Raw genomic sequence first — 14,063 nt, 5'->3', positions numbered from 1 at the left:
TGAAACTAATTCATAGCTTTTATAGGAATGTCATAACCTAATTATAGCCTTAGAATATGGGAAGGGGGTGGGAGAGGAGGTGAGGGGGATTGGTGGGGGAGGGAGGGTGATTGGTGAGGTCACCTCTATGGTTTATCTTACAAAGGTATAAGTGAATCTTTCGAAAAGCAGAGTATGAATGTCTTAATATCTAAGAAAATGACATGAAGGTTATGTTAACCTGTTTGATGAGAGTATTTCAAAATGTATATGAAAACAATACACTGTACCCCATGATTGCATTAATGTACTCAGTTATGCTATAAGAAATAATAAAGGGAATTTGAATGGGAAAAAAAAGTATCACAAGAGTGAAAAGCAAGCATCCAATTATTCAATACTAATATTAAGCCAGTAGATGAACTAATACATGCCCACACAAGAGAAAAATTCAATTTAATTCAAGCTGGGGGAGGGAGGAAGGAAGGAGATGGGTGTGCTCTCACCTAATGGGCACAAAGTAGGCACACCTCCTGGGTGTGAGACACAACTACAACAGAGACCTTACCTAACATGCAAATATTGTAACCTAAACATTTGTACCCTCACATTAATCTGAAATAAAAAGAATAATAAAAAAGAAAAAATAGGGTAAAGTACAGTGAAAATAGCATCAACATATGTACATAGAAATCCTTGGCATTTTATCAGAGGCTATGTAAGACCTGCATAAATGGAGAAATGTGAATTTTTATGGGAAGCTTCAAAATTGCAGGAAGGGCAATATTTATTTAATAAAATTTGTAAATTTAATACAATCTTTATTCCAATGGGATTTTAAATACAGAATTTGACAGACTAATCCCAAAAGGTCTATAAATATGTTGAAATAAAATAAGACTTTTAAAAAATGTTTTTTTTTAAGAAGAGGAAAACTTACATTCATTCCTAAATAATATATACTACAAAATGACGGGAATTAAAGGGAATAAAATTAGTCCCAGCATAGAGAAAGAGATCAAGGAAACGGGAGACAGAGTCCAGAAACAAGGCATTTAACATGGGAATCTAGTATGTGATTCAGGAATCCCTTCAAGTCAAGTGTCAAGGAATGCTGTTCATGATGTTGTCCTGGGAGACTAGTTCAGTGCGCTTTCTGCAGTCTCCACCTTGTTCTATGTCCTGAGGCTTTCATGTTTCAAATCTAATATCCCTTGGCCTCTGATTGCCCATGTTTCTTAGAGTTTATTCTTACATAATAAATGTGTTTGCAGCTCTCACTAAAATTGTGAATTTGAGTGTCTTTTAACCATTGACCCTGAGTTCTCAGATTGCTGTCACTTTTAAAAATTGCTGGAGCTTTCTTTGGCTCTGTAATTTCTTGCTTTGTCTATCCAATGGAGGACAGTCTAGCTTTTCCAGTATTGGCAATTGAACTTTGTTAAGAGGTGATGTGGATCATTGTTGGAATATTTTGTTTCAAATAGAAATGTGAAAAAGTAGTTTTAATTTTCCTTTTGTAACTTAGAGATTTAGTAGTTATTGGAGGATAGATATGGAACTCTAGGGAGAGAGGAATAGCTAACTAGGCAGCATTTTTTTATTCCTGTCCATAAAGCTGCCTCTTTCTGCTTTACAATCCCGAAACTGTTAAGACAGCGTCTCTCAAATTAGCTGACTGAGAAGAGCTGTCACCTGCCATGTCCCCCAGTTCCATTCGGTGAGTTTTCATTGGCATTTGAAATCTGCAAATAGGCAAGCCTCCTGGTTCTGGCACCCCGTCTGAATCTGGATGAGTGATTGATTTATCTTCTGCAAAACAGGTCCCAGAGTCACTCTTCTGTCCAGGGCCTGCTATAATCCTGGGGGATGGGAGCTCAAGAAACTGGCTGTTTCCGTTCTTTAAGAGATTTTTAACAGTAAAGTGAAATGTTCTGGTGCATGAAGATAGATTGGTTTGTCTCTTGTTTGAAGTGTCTGTGTAGGAGACTGTGGCAAAGAGCTCAACCGCTAATTGTCTTCGTGAATGTTGCCAACAGTATTTGTTTTAGATTTTATAAGTAATGATCAGAAACATTTGGAACTTGATAGACTAATGTTTTCCAAAACTTTTGGAACAATTTCTTGGCTTCACATTTGGGGAAGAACTCTTCATAGTGTAAAGAAGGATAGACCTGGAACCAGGAGACTGAGGCTGCTCCAGCTGAGCCCTCCTGGAATCTGCCTTTCAATAGTTCTAGGATCATCCCCCTCATTTATGAAATCACAGGATGAAACCATAAAATAGCTTTATTTATTGGATTTTTCTGTGATTTCTATTGTGATATTATATAGACAGATATTATTTTTATAATTAAAATGTAATCTTGTTTTTGTTAAAAAATGGAAAACTTTCCCTTTTGCTTGCTGATATATAAAGGACTGTTGGTGTGTTTAATTAATGACATTATTTAAAGTACTGAGGCAATATGATACAAAAAGATTAATGTTGTGAGTTCTGTGCTGATAAATTAAGGCCTACAATGCACATAACTAACCTCTAAACTCTTAAGTCTAAAATGAGTTCATTAGTAACTTGTCTTTTTTCTTGCTAATCTTTAAAGCAAGGAAATAATCTGCCCTTTTACCCCAATTTGATTAATATTAATTTGTTTAGCTTTCCACCTTTCCACTTATCAGTTTTATTTTTAAAATAATTCTAATGATTGTCATGTATTAATTCTTCTTTAATCTTTATTAATGTGTTCCTCATTCTTGGCTTGGGTTTAACGGTTTACTGTTCATAATATTTTAACTAGTATTAGTCACTAATTACTTTGCAATTTCAATTTTAATTAACTTAAACCAAGAGTTATTTTAGGTGAGTGCTTTTTAAATTATTATTAATGATATGAACAAATAAGAATAAAAAGTATTTAGTGTTTTAGTTACTTGTTTTGCATTATTCTTAACAAATATGGATTTTTTTGGAAATGTAAAGGAGTGAAACTAAGATCTGTCATGATTTTTCAGAGAGATTTAGATTATTATTTTATGTGTTATATTCTGATCTGCATATTCACTGGAGCAAGAGCTGTCATCTAATAAAACTCAGCTGGATCCTGTCCACTGTATCTTGTCTCTCTGTTAAGAACACAGTAGTAAAATAATGTTTTCAGCGATACATAATGGAGTTGTTTGGTATTTTCTGTCATTGCCTGGTGAATGTCCCTATTTACCTCCCATTTCACAGGCAGAATGAGTGTGTGTCCTGTCCTTCTGTCTTACTGTTGTTGGGTTTGGCCTCATGGCTTGCTTTCCTTCACAAGCTGTGAGAAGACACAGTCTCTGCCTTGTGCTTATGTGGTTGTGCCCCCTTCTGACAAGGACCCAGAATGACAGATACAGGAGGTTAATTTGAACAAGGTCCACACCCTAGAGCAGAGCCAGCTCTTATGTTCAAGAAGCAAATGCTTGTCTTTGTAAGTCATTGAGATGGTTGGCCTGTTTGATATACAGCGACATCACATCAAAACCTGACTGAATTAAATCATTCATTTAGGTAAGAGAAGTCAAGCAGTTCCAGTGGTTCTTAGACCTTTGCTCAGTATTGTAGGGGGAAACCAACTCAGCCACTTATGGTCTTGCATTTTAATAAATTTAGTTTTTTATTTTAGAGTAGCAAGTTTTCCTTCTATTTTATAAAGAAGCATACATAAATCGCATACCATTGGCTTATCAGCATTCATTATTCTTTCCATATGCCTCCAGAGTCATCATTATTTCTGATTTTAAGACATGCAGATTTTTGACCAGGTGACTACTGCTTATAAGTATGTCTGTGATTGTTTCTTAAGTGATTTTTCAGATTCATTTGAAATCTATTATCCATGATCTCTCTTTTTTCTTCTTTCTTGTTCCTAAATGAACACTGTGAATTTATAGTGGAAACTTGGTGAATCTTACCTAAGTGGAGTATCATTGGCAAAGCTTAGAGTCTAATTTGAGTGTTGCCATTTTTGCATGAAAATCATTCATCCATTTATTTTTGCATGCATTCTTTTATTGCTGTTTTGTGCCAGATACTGTTCCAGATGCTGGCAATATTAAGAAGATACGTATTAGCTCTGTCCTTCAGAGACCTTGCAACCTATTGGAGATTAGGCAAGATAAGTAAATTGCAGGAAGAGAAAAGTACAAAGTATTAGGGTAGGAAGACCTACCTCATTTCTGCAGTGGCAAAGGCTGGAGCGTGCGTAGGGGTGAGCATAGAGAATGGAAGGGTTGGAGAAGGAGAAAAATGTAGTCAGATTTTTCACTTCAGAAAGTTCACTTTGGCTGCAGGTTAGAGAAGAGACTGGCAAGGTCAAAACTAGAAACCTGAATTGGGGGAATGGTTTGGCTTTTTGGTTTCGCAAATATGTGGATTTGCACTTTACAAAAGAAGCACTTCATCTTTAAAATTTACAGCTTTAAAGTTAAGATCATTTTGATAAAGGATATTTGCTTAAATGTGGTGTCCTTTTTATATACAATGGAAATTTAGAAAATGTAATGTGCTATCTGAAGGAAGAATTACTCAAGGCAACATTATATAAGTCTGAAAATATTTATGTATTTGACAGTTTTTTTTTCAACTGAAGTTAAAAAGCAAATACTAAAACTACTGAAAAATCAAACTGCCCTAGTAGCTGTTACTCTAGCAATACTAGCAATATACTGCAAAAACAAATTTGACCTTCATTGCTGACAAAAACTTCTTATATGTAATATTAGTGTAATCTCATGTTATTAAAAGTAGGGAATTATATTTTCACTAAATACTATCTGACCTTAAAAATAGATTCTGTGAAAATGAACACCACTGATTAATGGAAAATATCTTTTGATTTAATTCGGGTGATTGAAAACAAAGTTTTGTATCACAGTAGAAGTCTCTAGTTTCAAAAGAACTACATAGAACCTGAGACCTAAAATAAAAACAGTAGCAAGAAATTTATTAGATTTCCATAAAGATTTTTAATTGCTGTTGGTAAATCAGTAAAATTAGGAATGAAAGTGAAAATCCTAAAATTCTTTGCAAAAATTTCATTTATGGTAATTATCATCTGTATTATCCACATTACTTTAGAAGTGGCATACAAAATGGTTTTATTAGCCAAAATTAGTTTTTATTGATTTAGGCACAGCTGACTGTTTTTAGTTAAAAAATTTAAGTCTGTGCATAGTTTTCTAAAAATATTTTTAGTTACTGCTTTCTACTATCATCTAAGAGACACGAACATCTCAATAATTTACATGTCAAGAAAATTATTGTCCTTCATAGTGCTAATGGGTATTATTTTTTCAGTAATATCATTATATATTCCTTAAATAATAGCACAAATTAAATGCACACTGTTTTGTAAAATGCTATCTTAGTGAAGTAGAAGAATTTGTCATTTAAAGAAATTTACTATTGCGTCCTTTTAAATATAAATTTAATGTTCACATATCTGAAAAAATAATCCATATTTTTCTGGATCTCATATATACATACACATACACACACACATATATATATATATATATATACACACACACATATATGTATTTTGCATTTCTTCAAAAGAAGGTATGTTTGACTATATGGCATATTCTTTTATATTCTCTCTATATATTTTATATAGAATATAAGTAAATAAGATATTTTTATAAGGAATAAACATTAAAAAAGCATTGCACAATGGTTGAGCATTTGAGTGAATTCAGATTGCCTGTATGCTTCTAACTGAACCTATCTGGGCAAGTTACTAAACCTATCTTAACTTTGATTGCCTCATCTAAAAAATGGAAATAGTTATAGTAACTACCTTATGGAGTTGTAAAGATTAACTGAGGTAATAAATATAAAATGTTTAGTATATGATATAGCTGAAGAAATTCTTAGTAAATGTTATTACTAAGAATTCTCTGGTAACTTCTGTGTTCAATAAATACTCATCTTAAATTAAGATTATTAAATCAGTCACTTTAATAAATATATGGAATATACTTTCATTTTTAGTTTTAGACTACAGGTAGTTTTTTCTCTAATTGGTACTTTTGTTTGTTTGTTTTAGGTCACTTTTCACATAGAACCATACAGCAATCGAGATGATCAAAACATGTACAAAAATGTCAAGTATATTATAGACAAGTGAGTTTCTTCAATGTTTATAAATACTGTTATGTGATCCTCTAATAATTATTGTTATAATAAGAGTACATTAAGTTATTTTTGAGAGATTTGAATGATTTATAATCTGATATTTTTAATAAAATTAATTTGAATTGTGCTTAAAATGAATCTCATAATCATTTTGAGTTACACTTCTCAAATTCTTTTCAATTTGTTTTTTGTATGAATAAAGATTTCTACTTTTACTATTTTACAAGGTTTATAAGGCTGTTTTGGGTTTCTATCATTGAAATTTTAAATTGATAGTATTTTTTAAATCTTTAGCAACTCAGAGTTATATCTTCTTAAAAAGAAGATTCAGATTATGAAATGCAAACTGCTTTTTAGTGCTGGACCCATAATTAATCTTTTCATTTATATCTAGTCTTTACAAAAAAAGAAGAATTTGTTAATACAGTTTCATTTTGTTAAAGGATGTTACTGATCACAGTCTGAGAGATGCTGCACTATCACAGAGAAACTTGTCAGGAACAGTAGCATAATTATTACTGATACAAGAAAAGCAGTTTATGTATTCATTTAGAAAATAATAGGCTTTTTAGGGCATTAATCATCTTTTGTAAATCTCAATATGTGATAACTGATCTCTTACTTGGTAATGCATCCAGTACCTAATTTTCTAATGTGTAAAATTAAAAATGCATTTTCAATTATACTTACATAATGGATTCCCTGAAGAAATGGAGCAATGTGCTTAAACCATACTGATTCCTTTATTTTCATCACGTAAACAGTTTTTGTCTATGGAAATGGGTTGTGAATATTCATTTCATTTTTACCTATGCTTGTGTTCCAGATATGGAAGTCATCCAGCCTTTTACAGGTACAAGACAAAGACCGGCAAAGCTCTTCCTATGTTTTATGTCTATGATTCTTATATCACCACGCCTGAAAAATGGGCCAATCTGTTAACCACCTCAGGGTCTCAGAGTATTCGCAATTCACCTTATGATGGATTGTTTATTGCACTTCTCGTAGAAGAAAAACATAAAAATGACATTCTTCAAAGTGGTTTCGATGGAATTTACACATATTTTGCCACAAATGGCTTTACTTATGGCTCATCACATCAGAATTGGGCTAGCCTAAAATTCTTCTGTGATCAGCACAACTTAATATTTATCCCAAGTGTGGGCCCAGGATACATAGATACCAGCATCCGTCCGTGGAATACTCAGAACACTCGGAACCGCATCAATGGGAAGTATTATGAAATTGCTCTGAGTGCCGCACTGCAGACGCACCCCAGTTTAGTTTCTATCACATCTTTTAATGAGTGGCATGAAGGAACTCAGATTGAAAAAGCTGTTCCCAAAAGAACCAGTAACACGGTGTACCTTGATTACCGCCCTCATAAACCAGGTCTTTATCTAGAACTGACTCATAAGTGGTCTGAAAAATACATTAAGGAAAGAGCAACTTATACATTAAATCACTAGCTGCCTAGTTCTTAGTGGGCAGCTAATTATTGAATCAGCTAATTTTAATAAATGCCTTTTGGGTGGAAAGAAAACTGCCCCAAATCATTATGCACTGTTACTGTTATCTTTAATAAAAATAATTTTTACATCAGAGAGATATTATCATCGCCTCCCCTCACAATAACGTACTGAGAAAATACCTGGAGGGAACATTGTGTGAGTGACATTCCTTCTGGCATAATTTACTGCATTTCTGACTGAAAGTGAAATTCTGATTCTATGGCAGCTAAATTTTCATTTTATAGTAGATAACGTGCTTGTGTTGCATAAAGCAGTACCCAGTTATGTTCTATTTGGACCGTCAGCCCCAAGAAATAAGACTGTGTGTGTATTTGATACATCTATCAGGAAAACAAAAAGCCTGAAAGATAATAATGTACATGTTTAGTTCTAATTCTTTTTTCAGTGCTTCAGTCAACTTCATTGTATTGGCATTCAGACTCTGGATAACTCTCCAATAATGATGAAATTTTTAAGAATAATAAAATCACTGTACCTCTCTCAATTTTTCTGTGAACCTAAAACTGCTTTAAATAATAGTCTATTTTTAAAAATCAAAAATATAATAAGATACCTTAAGCCTTACTGTGACCACACTGTGTGAGGAAGGCCTGCTTTCTTCAGCACAGTTTGTATCACCATTTGCAGAGTTTTCGTTACCTAGAACATAATTATTTCTCATGTACACTGTTTTTGCTTTACTCTGCTGAATTTCAGATCTTAGAAGCTATGAAATACACTTTTTAAAAAAAAAGTTAAAATTGCTTCTCAATTATTAAGAAAGCAATTGTTTCAGAATTATCATGAAGATATGATGCCCTAAATATCAATATATTGGGGATACTTTGTCAGTCTTTAATGTATTTTCATTATTCATGTATTTAATCAGAGACCAATTATCATCTAAGAAATCAGGAAGTTACTATCATTGGATTGCTTTTTAATATTTTAAGTTATTTTTAACAAAAGCACAGAGAAAATTTACTGAACCACTTTAGATTTTAGAAACATAGAAATGAAATTCTTTCACATATAAAATAAATCCTGAAGTTTGGCTTTAAATTAATTTTAATGCTTTATAATAACGATCAAAATAATATTTCTAAAGGATAATACTTTAAATTATTGTATCTAATAATTTCTTTATTTTATTGTATCTTTAGGTTAAAATACTTGTGATTAATTGCTACCATATATGCTAAAAATGAATCCTTTTACTTTATAAGCTAAATAATAAAATGCACCCTATTTTTATAGTTGATATAGAACTATAGTTAAAACATGTAACATATATCCTGTTACATAAATGTCATTTCTTAGATATTTAATCCTATTAAAAGGGACAATAGGCAATGAAAAAATACATATAAATTTTCAGAGCATAATGTCATCCATTCAGAAACATAAATTAGGATGGAAATTTATTATAAAATAGCCCATCAGATGATAAAATTTGCTTTTAAAACAATGGTTTTGAAGTAAAATACCATGTTTTGGAAAAGAGGAATCATTAATGTTAAATTATTTATAATATAAGAATTTGCCATTTCTCCGAGAATGATCAGGCCATAGGAAATTAGTGCAGTAGTGATAATATGACTACTTTTTAGGGGAATATACAAGAATAAATCACTATAATGATACTTTGATATAACCAGGCACCTTCAAGGAACAGCCGTACAAATACAACCTGTGGATTTTTTTTCTTCTTTCTTCTATCCGGTTAACCACTATGTGCTGTGTATAGGAATAACTATGTCAGACCTGATGATCTTTATAACATACCACGTCTTACTATAGTTTGGTTGGAGAAGTACTACAGAGAAATTTTTGTCATTGCTTATGTAGTGTATTTGAACCCACCGTTATAGAAAATAAGTTTTATGAAGTATTTACATGAATAGGGAAAAGTGTAAAAACAAGGTCAACACATCCTCAACACAGACGCCACCATGCTCTGCATTGCTCTTGTTGTAGACAGTGGACTTCACTGCTGAGCTTCGGGGATTCCCCAGCGTGTTACCCAACCAGCCAGTGGCAATCAGATTTCACAGGACTGTAAAACAGATTCTGTCTTTGTTCCAAATGTCATTCTCCACGGAAGAATGTGGAATCTGATCTGTGTTTGGAATCTGATGGAATAATGACTTAGTAGTTTATAATTATATGAATATCTGGGGTTTTTTCTCCTTTAAAAAATATTTACAGTCATCCCTCAGTATCTGTGGGGGATTTGTTCTGTGAACTCCCATGGACACCCCTGATATAAAGTGGCGTAGTAGTCGCAATGTAACTTATGCGCATCTTCTCGTCCGCATTACATTTTCTCTGGATTACTTATAATGTTTCATACCATGTAAATACTGTGTAAATAGTTTTTTCTTGTGTTTGGAGGGAATAATGACAAGACAAAAAGTCTAGTGGAGTCTTTTGTTTCAAATATTTTAAATCTACAGTTGTTTGAATCTGTGGTTACAGAACTCATAGATGTGAAGGGCCAAATGTGTTAGGAATTATCTCTAATAATTTTGTTAATTCTTGGGTAGGAATGCTTTCAAAATCTTCCTCAGGTACTCATTAGAGCTGTTCTTACCATTTGACTTATAACAGTTTAGACTGTTATGACCATAAGTAAATAAAGCAAATAAATGATTTCTTAATTCAAAACAACTATAGGCTTGAATTCAATACACTAATATAACTGGTAAAATACAAAGTGATTTAATGTATGCAATGCATGAATTATAAGGGATCATTTGTAAGTTATTTGTTTTTATGGTTCAGTCTAAGTGTTTTGACTGTATAGAAACCAAACATTTTATTGCTTCCTTTAAGGACTAGTATTGTCAAAAACTGCTGTTATTAATATATATCTGAGTTGAATGTTAACTTTTTTTCTGCTTATTTTAATACTGTAATTTTAAAAACTGACTATTTTGTTATATGGAGTAGTTAATGTTTAATAAAAACATACATGAAATACCTGGTATCTTAGATATTAAAATCTATTCATTTCTCTTTATGAAATATTGTATTTGATTTCTGATTAGCAGGTGAAAAGTAATATTCAGTCATTCTTTTTTTTATATATTTTCTCTATTGACAAATGCAGCACTTGCAAAGTGGATCTTTAACTGTACATACTTTTAAAATCTGTTAATTTGTGTTATATATATAAGTATACATAGCCACACACATCAAATTTTCTGAAAATTTAAGAGATTTTTAAATTATTTTCTTCTTTGGTTACAATCTTATATTAGCATAGATATCCATTAGGAAATTGAGCTTCTCCTGAAACAGCAAAATACCAAGCCAACAGAGAACTTGCCGCGTTCATAACTGTATACCTTTCAAACTGATCAGTCATCCAATTAAATGTAACTGCTCCTGAACTCACAGTGCCTACAGAAAAAGCCCTTTAAAATCTGTCTACATTTTGAAATACAGTGAAATACTCTCTTGTTCCAAAGGGTGAAAAAGCAGTTTACTTTACTCATGACCATTAAAATCTTAATTATTTAAAATAAAAATAAAATACAGAAAATGCAGTTATTTTTATATGTGTATTCATAGTTTATAAATAAAAACATGACATAGCCACAAGCCCAAGAGATTTATGGCCCAGACCATTCCTTTTCAAAAATGTACCCCAAGTTAAATTTTATACGACTTTGTTACACATACACGTAAAAGTTAAATGTTATTGTGTGCTTACTATAAGATTCATTTTGATAATTCAGGCACTACTTTGGCTTAATTACTTTGTACAGACTCATTCATCCTTAGTCAAAAGAAGTGAATTTTATATTTCCAGAGAAAAGCTTCTTGAAATACTATTCTTTTCCTTGTACAATTGATTGTTTCTTAAGGTTAGAAAACAAATGAGAGCACAGTTTCAAAAGAGGTAGCAGTATAGAGCATTAATTTTTATATATGTAAAAAACGATTAGTGTAAAGGTTGACAAATACTGTTCTAGTTATTTCTATCTTGAGAGATACAGTAAGGAAAATGTTCATTAAACAGAGAAAAGAACCGTTAAGCCTTGAAATTAGAAGAAATAATGTATTTCATTAAAATTTGATTACTTTGATATTATAAATTCATCTTCCATAATATAGAAAAATAAGGGAGCATTCCTGATGAGGCTGGTATAACATAAATCCAAAATAAGATAATAGGACAATGTTACATATCAACATAGAGAGAAAATCATAATCTTAAAATGACCAAATCAAACAGCACGGAGTAGGTAAAGTCTATCATGATCAAGCTGAAGTTAATTCCTGTATTGAAATGGCAATTTAACATTAGAGAAGTAATTACATTAGCAAAATAATGATAAAGTTTGGTAAAGGGTTGAAAATTTTCAGTATTTGCATATGTTTACTCTTGGCAAATTAGAAATGGACTTTCTTAATCAGAAAAAAAAACGATATCTACAAAAACTGTACACTATGCTAATTATACTGAATTTGAAATATTCCCTTTTAGATAGGAAGCAAAGCAAGGATGTTCATTATCACAAATGCTGCCCAACATAGTACTAGAAACTGTAGCCAATATAGGAAAGCAAGAATGAATCAATAAAATACTTTTCATTTATAAAAGCAAGAATGACTAAATAAATGAAATACTTTTTATGTATAAAGTTCGAAATAAACTACAGATGGGCTGGGTTTAGTGGCTCATACCTTTAATCCTAGCACTTTGGGAGGCCAAGATGTGAGAATTGCTTGAGCCCTGGAGTTCAAGGCTATGGTGAGCTATGATTGTATCACTGGACTCCAATTTTGACAAGAGAGGGAGATCCCATCACTTTAAAAAATAATTTACAGATAAATTAGAGAATTTAGCAAGAGTGTTACATACCATCCTCTAGAAAAAAATCAGTTATAAAATTTTACATAAAGTCCCTTATAAAGTTAAAAATACAAAGGAGGTTTACATCACAAAATTTTTATAGATACTAAGTTTATATTTATTGCATACTGTTCTTTTACATAGCATTTTTAATTGCTCAGACATACCCATTTACATTAACATGAAACACCTTACTCTCTGACTTCAGGTAAAAAAAATCAACTGAATCTAATTGCTAAATTATTACATAAAAATTTGCTGTGTTGTAATATTTAATTAAATGATTCAAAATTATGCTTTTCTTTTTCAGTATCACATAAGGAAAATATTTAGTGACAATCATTATGTGCAGCTGAGCTCAAATTCTGCTCTTGTTTTTCCATATATGAGTACTGTATGTTTGTAACTAAACATTAAATTTAATCCCCAAATAAAAATTCTGTTAATATAACATTTCCTCACATTATTTTTTTCCTTGATTCATTCTTAAGTAATTACATAATATTTTCTCATATTAGAATACATGTACTCCAACTCTGCAAAAAGGATTTGCAGTATTTTCTACAAAAGGTAAAATATATTACACATTATATAAATATATTTATATGTTAAGAAATTAATGTATAAATAATGAAGTGTGAAATTAAAAAAGAATGTTCATACATAGTTCTAATATGTATAGTTTGTTATACATTTATAATTGAGCCTCTTATGCATGGATTGTTAAAATCGTTAAAAAGTTGATACTGCCCAAAGTGATTTAGAATTCAATCTTTATCAAAATACCAATGTAATATTTCATGGATCTAAAAAAAAAAGTTCTATGCCTCATTTGGAACCAAAAAAGAGCCTAAATAGCTAAAGCAACCTTACACAAAAAGAACAAATTTGGAGGTATCACCTTCTGTGACTTCGAATTAAACTACAAGACTATAGTAACCAAAACAGCTTGGTACTGGGATAAAGGTAGAGGGATGGACCCATGGAACAGAATACAGTACCCAGATACAAAGTGTTCCACCTATGATCAACTGATCTTTGACAAAGCAAACAACAACATACACTGGAGAAAGGAAGCCCTATTCTGTAAATTGTGCTGGGAAAACAGTATAGCCACATTCCTAGAAAGAAACTATATTTTTGTTAACCATACACAAAAATTAATTGAAGATGAATAAAAGACTTAAGTGTAAGTCATAAATCCATAAAAAATTATGAAAGAAAACAGGACAAACTCTTCTGGGCTCATTCTGGGCAAAGATCCCAAAGATCCCAAAGGCAAATAAAGCAATAACAAAAATAAATGAAGAGAGTTTGGATTAAATTAAAATGCTTTTGCATAATGAAGGAGATTATCAACACACAAGCTACAGAATGAGAGCCAATAATGGGCTAATGTCCAGAATCTACACAGAACTCAAAAATCAAGAAGAAAAAACAATGTTATTAAAAGGTGGATAAAGACATGAACAGATGTTTTTCCAGAGAAGACAGATGAATGGCCAACAAACATGAAGAAATGTTCAGCATCATTAATCAT

The 14,063-nt window shown here is 31.6% G+C and overlaps 1 protein-coding gene across 1 annotated transcript in view; it reads left to right on the top strand.

Annotated features, from left to right (window-relative positions):
- MANEA (mannosidase endo-alpha) overlaps positions 1 to 8,175 on the top strand; it is a 34,186-nt gene extending 26,011 nt beyond the window's left edge. Inside the window, exons 4-5 of the mRNA XM_012810781.2 lie at positions 6,060 to 6,136; positions 6,975 to 8,175. Coding sequence (XP_012666235.1) covers positions 6,060 to 6,136; positions 6,975 to 7,617 — 720 coding nt within the window. The 3' untranslated portion in view covers positions 7,618 to 8,175. The remainder of the gene's footprint in view (positions 1 to 6,059; positions 6,137 to 6,974) is intronic.
- The last annotated feature ends 5,888 nt before the right edge of the window (positions 8,176 to 14,063 follow it).

The sequence above is a fragment of the Otolemur garnettii genome, unplaced genomic scaffold (genome assembly GCF_000181295.1).
Source record: "Otolemur garnettii isolate 467f Iridium unplaced genomic scaffold, OtoGar3 scaffold00142, whole genome shotgun sequence".
Classification (NCBI taxonomy): Eukaryota; Metazoa; Chordata; class Mammalia; order Primates; family Galagidae; genus Otolemur; species Otolemur garnettii.
Note: the sequence above shows the minus strand (reverse complement) of the source record. Positions and strands in the feature narration are given on the sequence as shown.